At 38.2% G+C, this 17,289-nt stretch overlaps 1 protein-coding gene across 6 annotated transcripts in view; it reads left to right on the top strand.

Annotated features, from left to right (window-relative positions):
• The first annotated feature begins 4,881 nt into the window (after positions 1-4,881).
• Positions 4,882-17,289, top strand: part of CDK7 (cyclin dependent kinase 7) — a 49,029-nt gene continuing 36,621 nt past the window's right edge. Inside the window, exons 1-6 of one of the 6 annotated variants that reach the window (XM_032404278.1) lie at positions 4,882-5,063; positions 5,626-5,685; positions 11,448-11,481; positions 12,615-12,682; positions 14,094-14,162; positions 16,316-16,426. In XM_032404278.1, coding sequence (XP_032260169.1) covers positions 4,998-5,063; positions 5,626-5,685; positions 11,448-11,481; positions 12,615-12,682; positions 14,094-14,162; positions 16,316-16,426 — 408 coding nt within the window. In that variant the 5' untranslated portion in view covers positions 4,882-4,997. Of the gene's footprint in view, positions 5,064-5,625; positions 5,686-11,447; positions 11,482-12,614; positions 12,683-14,093; positions 14,163-16,315; positions 16,427-17,289 lie in introns of those variants that run through there. The other 5 variants (XM_032404276.1, XM_032404277.1, XM_032404275.1 and 2 more) reach the window with 5 other exon arrangements.

Below are 17,289 nucleotides of genomic sequence, written 5' to 3'. Positions count from 1 at the left end.
TTAGAATTGCTGCTTTTGGGAAGTGATTTTCCTGAAATTGGATGAGGATCAGTGAAAGAATGACTCCATTATTTGTTCTTAGTTTTCCTCCCCTTTTTTTCATTCACAAAGTTACTGGAGTATAACTAGTTTAAAAAGTGTATCCTACCCTAAACGATAAAAATATAGTCAAGGTAAAATAGGTGACTTTGTGGTATTAAAACTGGGAGTTAATACAAAAGATTATTTGTAACCTATATTCAGAAGAAAATACCAGAGTTTAAAATGGAAAATAAGAGATCAAAATGAATATAACCTAGAAATAGGTGTTTGATTAGAAATTGCAACTTACTATGTTATTAGGGGTGTTAAGAAAGTCTTATTCTTTATTTTACTGTTTTAATTATCATCTGTGCAAATTCTGGAAACCACTAACTTTCTCAAACTTAATGTCTGAAAGTCTCATAAAATCAACCTAAATATTTACCTTACTAAGGCAATTTATGAAACTTTAATAGGGTCTTACAGTGCCAAGGGTATGTATTATTGTGAAAGTAAAGCCTCACAAAGCTAAATAAATTTTCTTCCATACCTTGAATGATTTCTAGAATATGCTTTAAAGAAGTCATCCCTAATAGTAAGGGTAGCTTTTGGGCATTAGACAGAGTCGAGGGGCGCCTGGGTGGCTCGCTTGGTCGAGCGTCTGCCTTCGGTTCGGGTCGTGATCCCGGGGTCCTGGGATAGAGCCCCGTGTTGGGCTCCCTGCTCAGTGGGGAGCCTGCTTCTCCCTCTCCTCCCCACTCACTCTTTTTTTTTTTAAAGATTTTATTTATTTATTTGAGAGAGAGAGAATGAGAGAGAGCACGAGAGGGGGGAGGGTCAGAGGGAGAAGCAGACTCCCTGCCGAGCAGGGAGCCCGATGCGGACTGGATCCAGGGACTCCAGGATCATGACCTGAGCCGAAGGCAGTCGCTTAACCAACTGAGCTGTCCAGGCGCCCCTCCCCACTCACTCTTGATCTCTGTTACTATCTCTGTCTGTCTCTGAAGTAAATTTAAAATCTTTTTTTTTTTTTAAGATTTTATTTATTTATTTGACAGAGAGACAGCGAGAGAGGGAACACAAGCAGGGGGAGTGGGAGAGGGAGAAGCAGGCTTCCTGCCCAGCAGGGAGCCCAATGCGGGGCTCGATCCCACAACCCTGGGATCATGACCTGAGCCGAAGGCAGACGCTTGACGACTGAGCCACCCAGGCGCCCCTAAATTTAAAATCTTTGAAAAAAAAAAAGTCGAATTGTTGAGTATTGCTCATTTGCCTGTGAACTATGCTTTGCTTTTTTTTTTTTTTTAAGATTTTATTTATTTATTTGACAGAGAGAGAGAACACAAGCGGGGGAGTGAGAGAGGGAGAAGCAGGCCTCCCGCGGAGCAGGGAGCCCGATGCGGGACTCGATCCCAGGACCCCGGGACCATGACCTGAGCCGAAGGCAGTTGCTTAATGACTGAGCCACCCAGGCACCCCATGCTTTTTTTCTTTTTTTGCTATTCTGTAGTTGATCTGCTTCTCTTATAAATTCTCTGTTGTGGCCTAGTATAGATGTTGCCCAAGTCGAATATGAGACAGGTGTTTGGTACTAGCAGTAAGCTGTTCTGGTGACTCAGAAAAACAATGTGATTCATGATTTTTCTGTTATCATTTTAAAAACTTAATTGGAAAATATTCATAAAAGTTAGCACTATTCTATTTTTTCTCCCTAATTTTTTCATTTCAGTAAAAGGAAGCCAATATTTTTGCTTTCCGAAACAGAGTGGGTTCAGGTAATGAAGAGTGACTTCTGTGTTACTGTGGGCCAGCAGTCAGAAGCCCCAATACTAGAACCGTCTGAAGGCCATCTTTACTACAGCTCCTACCGTGAATGTCGCAATGAAAAAAATTACCACTTTTACAGAATTAGTGAGCATAAGTATGGCAAAAAGGCATGTTCAGTGGGAATTGGTGTCGTAGGATGAGCTCCCAAAGAGATGGTATAGGAGGAATTCTGGCCTAGCTTTAAATAAATAGGCTGTATTTTCATTTAGGAGATAAGCACTTAAATATATATATAATCACCTGCCAAGTGCTGAATTTGTTCAAGCTTCAGTTTTCCTCCCTAATACTGTACAATATGATAGGATCCATTAGTGAATTGTGTATTACTTTTCTTTTTAATTTTTATTTATTTGTCAGAGAGAGCACAACCCCGGGAGTGGCAGGCAGAGGGAGAAGCAGCAGGCTCTCTGCGGAGCAGGGAGCCCGATGCAGGGCTCGATCCCAGGACCCTGGGATCATGACCTGAGCTGAAGGTAGACGCTTAACCAACTGAGCCCCCCAGGTGTCCCTATTGTGTATTACTTTGTAGCAAATCAAAACTTAATGACTGAAAGCCCAAAATGTGGCTAAAAACAACAATAATCACTTAATAGCTCATTGTTTCTCTGGGTCTGGAATTCTGGAGCAGTTTGGCTGTGCAGTTCTGCTCCCGGTCTTTCAGGAGGTTGTAATCAGATGCCAGCTGGGGCTGCAGTTATTGAAGGCTTGATTGGAGCTATATGATCTACCTCCAGGGTGGCTCACTTATATGATTGGCAAGTTGATGCTGGCTGTTGGCAGGAGGCCCCAGGTGCTCCTCACATAGGCCTCTTCACACGGCTACCTGATTGAATTCTTGACATGATGGACGACTTCCCTCAGAGCAAATGATCTAAGCATGCAAAGCAAAAGAAGCAATGCCTTTTATGATCTACTTAAAAGTTACACGTACTGAATTCTGCCATATTCTACAGGTCACACAGAACAGTTTGTTTCACTGTGGGAGTAGACTACACAAGTGCATTGATACCAGAAGGAAAGATTCATTGGGACCACCTTGAAAGCTGGCTATAGCTAATACGTGCAAGTGCTTTGTAAACTGGACAATGCTATACAGATGCTGAATGGCATTTTATACATACAGTGACCCAGTAAACCCAGAATATTACCTAAATAACTGCCTTTTTTACCATACTTAAAATGTCCCCAAATCAGAATTTACTTAGCATCATAGTATAATGCAGTTATTATCAATTCATATGCCATGATACACTTTGGAACCTCTAGCCTCACAAGTGTACCATCACATTTAGCTCACTACTTATTTCTACTACAAGTGAGGTTAGATTACTGTTAAAGTAATAACTTTCAGAAGGAACTTCGACCTAAGTTCTATGATACCATGTATCATTAGGTATATCTTGACATAAGAGAAAAATAGTAAAGATGGTGTTTTGTGTAATGTATGAGAATTTTGTCTATGAACATATCAAAACTCAATAAAAACCCAAGTGACAAAGAGCTGGAAGGTGACCAGTAATAGTTACATGATAGCTAACAAACTGAGCACTGTCAGACACTTTTCTAAGGGTTTTGGAAATGTAAAACATTTAAGCCTTGCAGCAACCCAATGAGTAGTCCTATTATAAATTAGAAAACTAGGAACGAAAAGGTTAAATATTTTGCCCAAGTAATAAATCTAGTGACTGAACACTTGTGAGGTCAGTATTCAAATGCAAGTAGTCTAGATCCAGAGCAAGAACTCAACCCTGACTCTGTGTTACCGTGACTTAATTATGAACCTTAGTATTCTGCTGCCTTCTTCAACACCTCTGAAGATGAATATTCTCAACTCTTAGAAACATCAAATGCTTCAGTTCAAAACCTTGGAATTATCAGGGTTTTTTTTCCGCCACAACCCAGATCCAGTCTGTCAGCAAATCCTATTGGCTAGAAGTCAAATTGATAAAATCTTATATAGCCATCGGGATAACTGCAATAATTCTCTCACTGGCCTTGCTTTTTTTGCTTTCTAAGTCTATATTGTGGTCTCTCAAAACAGCCATTAGTGAACTTTCTAAAACATTAAGTCAGATCATACCACTTTGCAGAAAACTGCAGTGGCCTTTTTTTTTTTTTTTTTTTGCAGTGGCTTTTCAGTGACGTCTTTTAACACCCTGTTTTAAACTGCAAGCCCTACCCTTTCCCTGCTTTATCTCTGTAGAACTTAACAGTATGTATCATAACATATTTTATTTCCTTCCATTGGAAAGCATGGATCTTTGTCTTTTTCCCTGCTGATTTCTCAGTCTGCAACAGAGCCTGGCACATAGTAAGCGCTCTATATACATATTCGATGAATAAGTGAATTAATGTGTTTAACGTGTTGATTTGCATGAAAACTTATGAGAATCAAGGTTGAGTACTCACAATTAACACTTAATTGAGCACTTACTATGTCTAAACTTTCTGGGTGTTTCATTTAGTCTTCACAATCAGTTATGATGTCGCCTATTATTACCATTTTACAGAATAGAAAACTGATGACCAGAAGTCTGTTCCACAGCACGAAATTCTTCAGTGGACTTGGATTTTGTTTCCCCAGGAGTACTTCACAAAGGACTGAATTAAGAGAGCCTCTAGACCAGCCCTTAAGAACTGGGCTCTCTTCCAAGTAACCTGAGATTGCGACGCCAAGCGTCCATAGCAACCTTGGCGACGGACGCCCTTGAGCAAGAACCAGAAAGCGAGATCAGGGATGAGGTCAAGCCTTCCACACTCATACACACCCATTAAATCCCGAACTCAGAATATCATATCAGAACGCTGACCTGTCCCCAGTAGTGAAGGGAATATCGAAGTTAAAACGGTAACAGGGTGACAGAGTCACCTGCGAAAACACTCCGCTTCCGGCACCAACAGGCTACGGAGTGACAAGGCGGGGACTGCGCAAAAAAGCCAACGAACCCTGCCTCGCTCAGCTTCCGTAGGGCGGGCTCTAGCCGGACTTATTTAGCAGCGCCCAAGCCCAAACCGGAAGTCGGGGCGGAGCTAATAAAGCGTCGGCGCCCTCTCAACGGAAGTGGCTGTTGGAGGCTTTAAGGTAGCTTTAAATTCCTGGTGTCTCGGAAGTTCGCCCCTTTCTGTTGGAGTCGAGTTTCGTGCGACGGATGGCGGTGGACGTGAAGTCGCGAGCAAAGCGTTATGAAAAACTGGACTTCCTCGGGGAGGGACAGGTGAGGCTCTCGGCGGGATTCGGAGGTCTCTGAACAGAGAACGCGGAGCCGCCTCACACCCTCACAGATTTTCTGGTGCAATTGAGAGGACTGACCTGGCTACTCCTTTTTGGGCGAGGCTGCCCAGACGCACCTGCTGCCCCTTGTGTGTACCCTCGAGGGGAACCCCTAAGCGGCCCTGTCCTTTTTTTTTTTTTTTAAGATTTTATTTATTTATTTGACAGATAGCGAGAGAGGGAACACAAGCAGGGGGAGTGGGAGAGGGAGAAGCAGGCTTCCCACTGAGCAGGGAGCCGGATGCGGGGCTCGATCCCAGGACCCTGGGATCATGACCTGAGCCGAAGGCAGACGCTTAATGACTGAGTCACCCAGGCCCCTCGGGGCCCTGTCCTTTCTGAAGGATAGACTGGAACGGGAAGTGGCCTGCCTCACCACGTTCCACGCCGCCACGAATCCGATCCAGGAATCCCGGGCTCTTTGCTTCTCCAAACTAAATAAGTAAAAAGGCAAACACAAACAAAAAGCTCCCACAAACTTAGATTATTTCTGTTTTTCTCTCTAGTTTGCCACGGTTTACAAGGCCAGAGACAAGAACACCAACCAAATTGTCGCCATTAAGAAAGTGAGTTACTGTTATTTTTCCTTGAGTCTCTGAAGATGTTTGTATGTATGAGCTGATGCCTGGGCTTTTTACTACTCTCAACAGTGCTCTGCTAATGAGATATTTATGTCGTTTTCAGAGAAAACAATTTATTAGTGCTTGTGTTCAGGATGGAACTCGGGTTGAACTAGTTTTGTTGTTGTCCCATTAATTGGAATTGAAATGAAGAGGAAGCTATATATTACGTTTGCTTTATAAACTCAGACGTAGGCAAGGGGACCAAGTACCCATCTGTTGGGTCCTCAGAACTATTTAGTGCCGTGATATTCCCAGGTCACGGTTTCTGCCACACCTGCATCCGTCATGTGTATCCTCTGTGTTTTCTGTGTACAGATTTTCCATGAAAGGCTTTCGTGAGCATTAACACTGATGTGCCTTTTTAGTAGCTTTTTTACTTGCATTCATTAAAGAAACTTGGGTCATATGTAGCTAATTTTCTACATGTCAGGCACTTTCACTTACATTCTTTTCACTTAGCCTTCAATATAGCCATGTGAAGTAGGGGAAGTATCCTTATTTTACACTTGAGGTACCTGAGACCAAGAGAGATTGAGTAACTTGTCAAAATGACACAGATACTAATACTAAAACTAGGATTTAAATCCAGGTTTTTTGCTGCCAGGTTGCTTGTTCTTTCCCATGCTACTGAAATCAGTAATCCTCTCAAAGAGAGGTTTTTGTCATATCTCAAGGTCTCTTGGTGGGTAGGTGACCTCCACCTCCTTATTTTATTTATTTATTTGTCAGAGAGAGAGCGCGCACTGCACAAGTAGGGGGAGAAGCAGGCTCCCCGCTAAAGCAGGGAGCCCCCACATGGGGCTGGATCCCAGGACTCTGGGCCACCCAGGTGTCCTCACCTCCTTATTGTTCCTGTTGCTATTTGAATTTATTTCTCCTTCAAAATTCCTAACTCCTTTGAAGCCTAGTCCGCTGATTCACTTACACCCACTCCCTGTCACCCTCCACAATTATTCCTGCTGCTGTTATCTTTTTACTTTTTCTGATTTCTCTCATCTCTGTTTTCCAACTTAAATTCTATAATCCAGCATTGTAGCTACTCCTGTGTAAAAATTCTTATCTATTCTGACCCTTTCTAAAGTTACCTTTTTTATTCTACCCGTGGTTCATTATATTCTGGTCACACTGACCTTTCTGTCCTTTGAACACATTAAGTTCAGTGCATTCCCAGGATCGTTGGATTTGCCTGCCTTCTGGCTAATATATTTTTCTCTAAAACTTGGCAAGTTTTAGATTTCACTCAAATGTCTCCCCCACATAGAGGCCTTCAGTGGTCACTTTAGTTAAAATAGGTGTGCCTCCCTACTTCCCTATTGTTCCTTGCCATATTTCTCCATTATCTTCATAACATTTATCAAAATCTGAAATCCTCTTATCTGTGAGCTTATTGTCTATTTACTTCCACTCAAATTATACTTAGGATCCTGTCCAGTACATTTGTAGACATTCATTAAAAATGTATTAACCTAAAAAAAAACGTATTAACCCGACTGATATAATCTTCATTGTTGGCATACTGAGTTAATGTAGTTGTTTGAAAGTCCTAGTGGGATTTGTTTTGTTTGGGGCGGGGGGGGGGGTTGCTTTTTTTTAACATAAGTTAGGATTTAGAATCCATCCTTTCTCTTTTTTTTTTTTTAAGATTTTTATTTGAGAGTGGGGGGAGGGGCAGAGGGAGAAGCCTCCCTGCTGAGCAGGAAGCCCTACTCTGGCCCATCCCAGCACCCAGAGATCATGACCTGAGCCCAAGGCAGACGCTTAACCCACTGAGCCATGCAGGTGCCCCTCCTGTTTCTCTTTGATAGACTTTTACCCCTTGAAGGTTACTCACAATGGAATCTTCTTTTACGTTTAATTTTTATTTCAAATAATGCTGCTTTGTGGTTTTAAAAATCAGTTAAAAGGCCCAGGCTTTTTAAGGTGCTTGGTTCCTCTAGCCCTGTTTTTCACTCTTTAGAGCAATCACAACTCCTATAGTTTTCCTCTGGTATTTACTTCTATTTCATTAAATAATGTACTTATATCGTTATTTCTTGAGTGCTTGCCCCTACCTCATTTTAGACATTATCTAGTCTTTCTGCTATAAAGTATTACACTTGTTCATTTACTAACATTTATGTTTAATTTTACAAAAAATGAATATTCAATATTCTTTCACCTATTGTATCTTAGACTTTTAAAGTATGTTTAGAGGTAAGTGTAAAATTTCATTTCTTTTGAAATTTATAAAAAAAATCATTGATCTCTACCTCATCTTTTTAAAAAGATCATACTCAATTTATGTTTCCCCATTTATTTAACCAGTCCTCTATTGCTGACCTTCTAGGTTATTTCTTTCAATGGCTGGCTGTCTGCCTGCCTGCCTGCCCACCCCCCATATGTAAATATTCTTTTGCAGTTTGTTTTTCTGAATCCGCGTTATTTCTGAAATCTTCTACATGGATACATGTAGATGTGGTTTATATATGATCATTGGTAATTAGATTCCATCATATAACTACACTAAAATTTGCCTGTCCAAATTCTTGATGTACACACTTAAGCTATTTTGTTATTTTTTATGTTTTCCCTTTATACAGCCCTAAAGACATGCCTATTTTAGGGAATATACAGCATCAGCCTCACCACATATTGTCAGATTGCTCTTCAAAGTGCTTGGACTAGTTTAACCTCCTTCCACATTCTTACCATGTTTGTATTGTCAGATTTTACATTTGTCAGTTACCTGGATCAAAATTGGCATATGATTGTTTCAATTAATATTTCTCTGAATACCAGTTAGATTGATCATCTTTTCTTAGATCTATTGGCTTTTTAGACTTTCTCCTACCGGTTTTTCTGTTAGGGTGCTTAAATTTTTTTCTTCCTGTTGATTAGTGGAATTTTTTATTATATTCTGGACATTGATCCTTTGTCAGAAATCTGTACTTCAGATATCTTCTCCCAGTCTTTGCCTAGACTTTTAGTTTATATATAGTATCTTCTGGGGCACAGAAATTTATAATTCTGTTCTGGTTGAGTTTATCCATTTTTTTGCTTTATGGTTTTCTTTTTTGTCTGCTTGCCACCTCGTTTATTAAGGATTCTATATTCTAAAAATTTTTAAGTATTGCTGTTCACATTTAGAATGGAATTAATTTTTCTACTTTGTGTAATATGGCGATCCAATATTTTTTCCTCGCTGTCCCAGCATTATTGATAGTCTGTCCTTTTCCTGGTGAGTTGTAACACAAAGTTCTGCATTAGTTGTAATGCCGAGTTCCAGTATATACTTGGAGCCATTTCTGGGCACACTATTTTTTTTCCATTGATTGATTTTTTTTTTTCCATCCCTGCTCAGATACTATAGTGTATTTAATTACTACTGTCTTTCAAAAGCCTTGAAATCTGATAAGATAAACATACCTGTTTTTCTTCAAAATTATCTTGGCTATTTTATCTGCTAGTTGGGAAATTTCAAACAATCAGGAGAATTTGATATGAACTAGGTATTACCTACTGCTGTGGCATTGTTATTAAGTATGAAAATGGCATTTTGAATATGTAAGAAAATGTCCCGTGTTTTAGAGATGCTTACCTAAGTACATGGGGATGAAATGACATGAAATCTCAGGTTTGTTATAAAACATTTTAGCCAGCAGAAAGGGGAGGATGAATAATGAAGTAAGTGTGGCAAAATATTGATAGTTGTTTAATCTGGGTGAGGAAGTAGATGGCTTCGTGAAAACAATGTATTTTTATTGTGTTTATAAAATGTAAAAATTTTTAAAATTGTTCTTAGATCCTTACTTTTCCATATAAAGTTTAGAATTGATTTGTCAGTGTTCTTTAAAAAATGCTGTTGAGCTTTAGATTTGGTTGAACTTAAAAAAAAATTGACATATTTATGATTACTGAGTCTTGCTATCCATGAATGTGTTGTTTATTTTAGTCTCATTTTTAAGCATGTTTTCATATTGTTTTATTATTTAGTTTTGGAAAGCTTTGCAAATCTTTTGTCAGATTTATTGCTGAGTGCCTTATTTTTTTGGTGTTATAGTAGTTTACCTTTAAGTAAAAAGTTGTGTTTGTAGTATATCGCTGGGAGATATGTATATATTTATTTATATCTTTTAATCTATTTTTATCATTACCAAGAATCTTATTTTTTTAATTTTAATTCCAGCATAGTTAACATAAAGTGTTACGTTAGTTTCAGGTGTACAGTACAGTGATTCAGCAATTCTCTACATTAGTCAGTGTCCATCATGATGTGTAGTCTTAATCCCCTTCACCTATTTCCCCCATCCCCCCACGCACCTCCCCTCTGATAGCCATCTGTTCTCTGTAGTTAACTGTTTCTTGGTTTGTCTCTTTTCTTTGTTAGTTTTGTTTCTTAAATTCCACATATGAATGAAATCATATGGTATTTGTCTTTCTCTTATTTCACTTAGTGTTATACCCTCTAGATCCATTCGTGTCACAAATGGCAAGATTTCGTTCTTTTTTGTGGCTGAGTGATATTCCATTGTGTGTATGCTGAGTAATATTTCATTGTGTGTGTGTGTGTATATATATATATAGCCAAACTACGAAAGCAACCCAAATGTCCATCAAGAGATGAATGGATAAAGATGGACATTTGGGTTGCTTTCGTAGTTTGGCTATTGTAAATAATGCTACAATAAACATAGGGTGCATATATCTTTTTGAATTAGTGTTTTCATATTCTTTGGTTATATACCCAGTAGGGGAATTACTGGATCATATGGTAATTACATTTTTAATTTTTTAAGAATCTCCATACTGTTTTCCACTGTGGCTGTACCAGTTTGCATTTAGCTGGGAGATATTTTTATTTTTTTTAAAGATTTTATTTATTTATTTGACAGAGAGAGACACAGAGAGAGAGGGAACACAAGCAGGGGGAGTGGGAGAGGGAGAAGCAGGCCTCCCGCGGAGCAGGGAGCCAGATGCGGGGCTTTATCCCAGGACCCTGGATTCATGACCTGGGGCTTTATCCCAGGACCCTGGATTCATGACCTGAGCCGAAGGCAGACGCTTAACGACTGAGCCACCCAGGTGCCCCTGGGAGATATTTTTAAAGGTAGAATAGCTGTGTTTTTCCAGAAGTAATTTTTTTTTTTTTTGTATTTTTGGTTACATGTAGTCATTATATAAAGCAGTGAGTAGGAGACTGGTGTAAGCCTGAACCTATTAATGCAATTTGTTGTGCTTTTTTTGTTTTGTTTTGTTATGTGTATTAATAGTAACAACAGTTTAACCATATCGATCCTAATTTGTAATTTTGGTTTTTGGAAAATGTGTTCCCTAAGAACATGTTATTGGGCATATTAAACATGTTATGTTTATATGTCATATATTTCCTCCCAAGTAGGCTAACTTGAAGTGATTTTTTGTTGTTGTTTATTAGTCAGTATGCCCTTAGTTACTTTTGTACATTTAATCTTGCAAAGATAAAGGAGACATTTATTTTCTTAATTCCATTACTTGAATGTAATTCAAAAACTAAGGGGCAAGGAATGATAGGTACTTGGTCCTTTCTTATATTGTTAATTTTGCCTTTCAAATTCATGATTTCCACTCCCTTCTTGCATATAAGTTGCTACGTGTTTTTACTGTGGCTAAGTTTCTGAAGTGTTTATATGTTATGAATTAACTATAAATAATTTAACATTTTTAATGTATTTGGGTTCCCCCCCCAGATTAAACTTGGACATAGATCAGAAGCTAAAGATGGTGAGTACTCCATGTAATCTGACAGAACAGGAAAAGTTTTTATTCTCACTAAGGAAGTTAGCAATGTATTAGAGTTATGAGTGGTTCTAGATAGAGTTATTGCAGGGTGATAGAAGAGTAAACTCGATAGAGATAGGATATTTGTGATATCTACCATTTGGATGTTGAGAGTCATGTATGTCATCCAAGTCATCTGAGTAAATGTAAGGCAACAAGGTTATTAGTGGCTTGTTTTGCTGTCTTCGTTACTCTTTAAGGTGTTGCAAGCAGTTGTTTATTCTTTTTCTGAGCTTCTAATTACTTTGAAAATTCAGGATACAACTTCATGGAAGTACAGAAAGCTCACACTGAAATAGATGAATGGAAGAAAACATGGTTTTACCCTTCCTCCATAGCATTTTGTACTAGTATGCTAAGTCTTTTTTTTTTTTTTTTTTAAAGATTTTATTTATTTATTTGAGAGAGAGAGAATGAGAGAGACAGCACATGAGAGGGGGGAGGGTCAGAGGGAGAAGCAGACTCCCTGCCGAGCAGGGAGCCCGATGCGGGACTCGATCCCGGGACTCCAGGATCATGACCTGAGCCGAAGGCAGTCGCTTAACCAACTGAGCCACCCAGGCGCCCTAGTATGCTAAGTCTTGTTTAGTCATCAAGAACTAGTTTTTATAAAAAGGACGCTTCTTCTATTTAACAGTACCACATCTTATTTTTAATTTTGAGTTCTGTCCTTTGTATTGGGAAAGATATTGTCTTACCACTACTTTGTTGTTAGCATCAAGAATCTGTTTCTAAAAAAAAAAGAATCTGTTTCTAACATAATGCGAGAAAGAGGAAGCTGTTGACTTATTGCTTTCATGTTACACACTATCACATTGTTATTCCAGCAGTCTTCTCAAGTGATATGGTATAAAGTGAATACTTTTTATCACCATTTATCATTGACATTGTTAAGCTATTTTGAAAATGAAGTAATATAAAAGAAAACCAGATATCAAAAAAAATTGTCAAAATAGTCCTTATTTTTCTTATATTCACTGCTATTTCCTGAAAGACTAACCTATCCCCAAAAATATGTTTGTAAGATTTGAGATGTCAGAATTATTTTTCACATTGTGCTTTGCCTTTTCATGTAGGTATAAATAGAACAGCCTTAAGAGAGATAAAATTATTACAGGAGCTAAGTCATCCAAATATAATTGGTGTGAGTATGATCTAAGTTGTTTCTGGGATTTGGGACCCTGTCATTTCTGAATGTGGTAGATGTTGATTGAAAGCTCAGCAAGATGAATTATTCTAGGTGAACCTTTCAAAAAAGCTTAAAAGTTTATCAGGCTAATATGTATTTTCTATTCTAATTGATACTGTAGGCAGTGTCTTTATTTATTCTTATTATTTTTTAAGATTTTATTTATTTTGAGAGAGAGAGGGAGAGAGCCTGCACAAGCAGGGGGGAGGGGCAGAGGGAGAAGCAGACTCCCGCTGAGCAGGGGCTGAGCAGGGAACCCGACATGGAACTCCATCCCAGGATCCTGGGGTCATGACCTGAACCAAAGGCAGACACTTAACCGACTGAGTCACCCAGGCGTCCCTAGGCAGTGTCTTTAAAGCTATACAGCTGATGAAATAAATTTAGTATTGGCGTACGGCCTAATTTTGTCAAAAATCATTTTGAAGCGTAGAGAGCCCTAGCATGCATAAGATCTTGAGTAAGCTCCCCTACAACTTGGTGCCATAATTCCACCTCAGAGGGTTGTGGTGAGACTACTTAATTGATTGAATGCATGTAAAGTACCTGGAAATAGAGCCTGGCATAGAGGGTGCATACAATGAATGATAGCTGCCACTGCTGTTTATAGGATTTTCTTAAATACTGAGCACAGAATTGGAGACTGAGATGAGGTTTTCATTAATTTACTTCTTAAGTATAACTCAAAATTTTGGAGGAGAGCTTAAGTATTTAGTGACTTTTTATTTTTATTTATTTATTTTTAAAGATTTTATTTATTTATTTGACAGAAACACAGCGAGAGAGGGAACACAAGCAGAGGGAGTAGGAGAGGGAGAAGCAGGCTCCCTGCTGATGCGGGGCTCGATCCCAGGACCCTGGGATTATGACCTGAGCTGAAGGCAGACGTTTAATGACTGAGCCACCCAGGCGCCCCGACTTTTTAAAAATAGTAACGTTTAGGTGCACCTAGGTGGCTGAGTTGGTTATTAGGTGTCTGACTTTGGCTCAGGTCATGATCTTTGAGTCCTAGAATGGAGCCCGGCATCAGGCTCCCGGCTCAGTGGGGAGTCAGCTTCTCCCTCTCCCTCTGCCCCTCCCCCTGCTTGTGCTCTCTGTCTCGCTCTCTCAAATAAATAAATAAAATCTTTAAAAAAAAACAAAGTTTAGTATTTTTGTACTTCAAATTACTAATTCCTAGCAAGAAAAAGGATAAATGTCAAATTTAATAAAATAATTCAAATTTAGCAGGGAATTATCAGCAGGCCACATGCTTGTTTAAATTTTTAAAGATTAGTTGGTATAATATTTTTGAGTATTTTATGGAAAAATCACATTTTATTTATTTATTTATTTATTTATTTATTTATTTATTTTTGCTTTGCAGCTCCTTGATGCTTTTGGACATAAATCTAATATTAGCCTTGTCTTTGATTTTATGGAAACTGATCTAGAGGTAAGATTAAGATTCCCAGAGGACTTTCTTTTCTCTTTTTATCAAAAGAGAACCTAAATGTTTATTTCCTTTTCTCTTCTGAATCATTTAGCCCAGTGTTAAATATAGAGATTGGGATTTCAAAGCATTTCTGTCTGCCAAGTTCCCTATACCTTTATTGACATTATTTTTAAAGAAATGAATATTAGGCCTTTGAGAATTTAGAGTTCCTTTTCCATATTATCACAGAATATCCTCCTTTTGAAAACCAAGTTTTTGTTTTATTTTTGAGAAAATAAGATCTTATGCTTTTCCTTAATACTAATTGAATCTCAAAAACTGACAATTCAAGGATGTTGAACAACTGAAATTCTCATACAGTGCTGGTGAGAATGCAAAATGGTGCAGCCAGTTTGGAAAATAGTTTGGCAGTTTCTTAAACAGTTAAATACACAGCTAAAGAATGATCTGGCGATACCACTGCCAGGTGTTTATCTAAGAGAAACCAAAATGTGTCTACACAGGAATCAGTTGGTACATAGATGTTCAGCTTTATTCATTATTGCCCAAACTGGAAACAATTCAAATACCTTTCATCTAGTGAATATATAAACAAACTGTGGTATAGCTATAAAATGGAATACTGTTTGGGGATAAAAAGAAATGAACTGCCCATACATAAAATAGTATAGAGGAATCTCAAATGTATTGTGCTAAATGAAAGAACTCAGGCTCAAAAGGCTGTATATTGTATGATTCCATTTATATGATGTTCTGGAAAAGGTGAAGCTAAAGAGACAGATCAGATCAGTGGTGGCCAGGGTTGGGAGTAGAAGAAAGTATTGGGTATAGAGGGGCCTGAGGCGATTGGGGTGGGAGTGGGAGTTATAGAACTCTATCTTGATTATGGTAGTGGTTACACAACTGGATGTCTTTGTTAAAACTCATGGAACTCTGCACTGAAAAGGGCATATTTTGCCTAAATCTGATTTCTTTCTTTTCTTTTTTTTTGTAAATGGGATTGTTCTCTTAATTTCTCTCTCTCTCTCTTTTTTTTTTTTTTTTAAAGATTTTGTTTATTTGACAGATAGAGACATAGCGAGAGAGGGAACACAAGCAGGGGGAGTGGGAGAGGGAGAAGCAGGCTTCCCGCTGAGCAGGGAGCCCGATGTGGGGCTTGATCCCAGGACCCTGGGATCATGACCTGAGCCGAAGGCAGATGCTTAACGACTGAGCCACCCAGGCGCCCCTCTTTTAATTTCTCTTACTGTTACTTCATTATTAGTATATAGAAATGCAACAGATTTCTGTATATTGATTTTGTATCTTGCAACCTTACTGAATTCATTGATCAGTTCTAGTGGTTTTTTTGGTGGAGTTTTTAGGGTTTTCTATATAAATCATTGTCATCTGCAAATAGTTTTACTTCTTTACAATTTGGATACCTTTTATCTAAATCTGATTTCTAAAAGAAAATGGGAGCTTTTAGCTAATATAACTTGTAAGTTTAGGAATAAACTGGCTTTAAGCACAGTTCTCAGATAATGCCATGAGAACTCAGTCTTGCACTTTAACTGAGCTCTGTTTTCTTCTTTGTTTCCCCTTCCTTCATGGGCGTAATTTCTCAGTATAGTGGCTCAGGCACCTCAGGCTTATATCCTTAAGAGTTTAATGATCTGTAAGGAAAGAAGGCGATTTGTTCGCTTTGATTCTAGCAGAAGTATTTGGCCTGTTTGATTAGCTCGGCTTGGATCACATGTCCATCCCTAAACCAGTCTTCTGGACAGTAGGCTTCAGTGTGGTGGTTGGCTATGCGGGAGTCATGTATCTGCCTCTAGAGGCCACAGGTCATGGTCAGTCCTATTTTAACCAGGTGGTTTCCCAGAGGAATGCTGAATGCTATTATCAGAAGGGGCTGTACATCGTCGGGCAAGCAAAACAACAGATGTTCACTATGTTAGTGCCTTTTACAAAGAAGTAAGAGAGAAAGCACCAGCAGAGATACTTTCCCTAACCATATAACTGGAAATTCTGACAGTGCCTCCTAAGGGGAGAGTTAGGCAGTGTTTCTTGAGATTCTCCTGTATGGTGGATAAATTCATTTTATGTCTGTATGTGATTTTATATGGTGTGATTTATTTGGAATAGTTGTATATTATGTACTGGATTTACAGGTTATAATAAAGGATAATAGTCTTGTGCTGACACCATCACACATCAAAGCCTACATGCTGATGACTCTTCAAGGGTTAGAATATTTACATCAACATTGGATTCTACATAGGGTAAGGTTTTTAACCAAGTATGATTGATTCTTTATGTTTTAGTCAAGTTTTATATAGTCAATTATTACATAAATGGTCTAAATATGTATATTGTTAAAATAAAAATAGAGCCAGGCCATTTTTTCCCACCTTCCTCTGGGTGTTCCCTTCAGTTGTTCCACCAGGTGGTGACATGAAGACTCTAAAATACTATGTAAAATTTAGAAATGGAAGAGACCCAGTTCTTCATTTTTTTCATAGGTGAAGAGCTAAGTTGCTACATCACCTGACCAAGGTTACATATATTTTTTCAAGGTCAGTAGCTGGTAACTGACAGAGTATTGGAATCTACATTTTTGGCTTTAAGTCTGGTGCTCTTGTGCTATACTTATACTGTTGTGACAGAAAAAAAATATAGTGAGAGTCTGGATTAAATTATACAATGCTAAAATATTTTTAGAAAAAAAATATTTCTAGTAACTCTAAAATTTTATGAAGTAATGAAAGTTTCTGAAATGGTTGAGTCAATGTTAGAAACATTCAGCTATTGAAACAAGGCTGAAAATCTCAATAGGTAGATGTTCTTAGGCACTCTATTTAGATAAATCGCTAAGAATATATAATTTATAGTCCATAATTCTCAGACCTTAAACTTGGAATCCCTTTTAGGTTATTGTTAGTATCTTTTTAGTATAGATTTTGAGGAATATATTCCTCATTCTCTCTAAGTGCATAATATTTTTATTTACTGAAGTTAATATGTATTACTCTTAATAAATAGCAGCAACTGTTTATTGAGTTCTTAGTCACTACAGTAGGCTCTTTATAGAAAAATGTTAAATTTAATTCTCACAGCAAACCTATGAAGTAGGTAAATTGAAGCT

This window comes from Phoca vitulina, unplaced genomic scaffold (genome assembly GCF_004348235.1).
Source record: "Phoca vitulina isolate PV1807 unplaced genomic scaffold, GSC_HSeal_1.0 scaffold6, whole genome shotgun sequence".
Lineage (NCBI taxonomy): Eukaryota > Metazoa > Chordata > Mammalia > Carnivora > Phocidae > Phoca > Phoca vitulina.
Note: the sequence above shows the minus strand (reverse complement) of the source record. Positions and strands in the feature narration are given on the sequence as shown.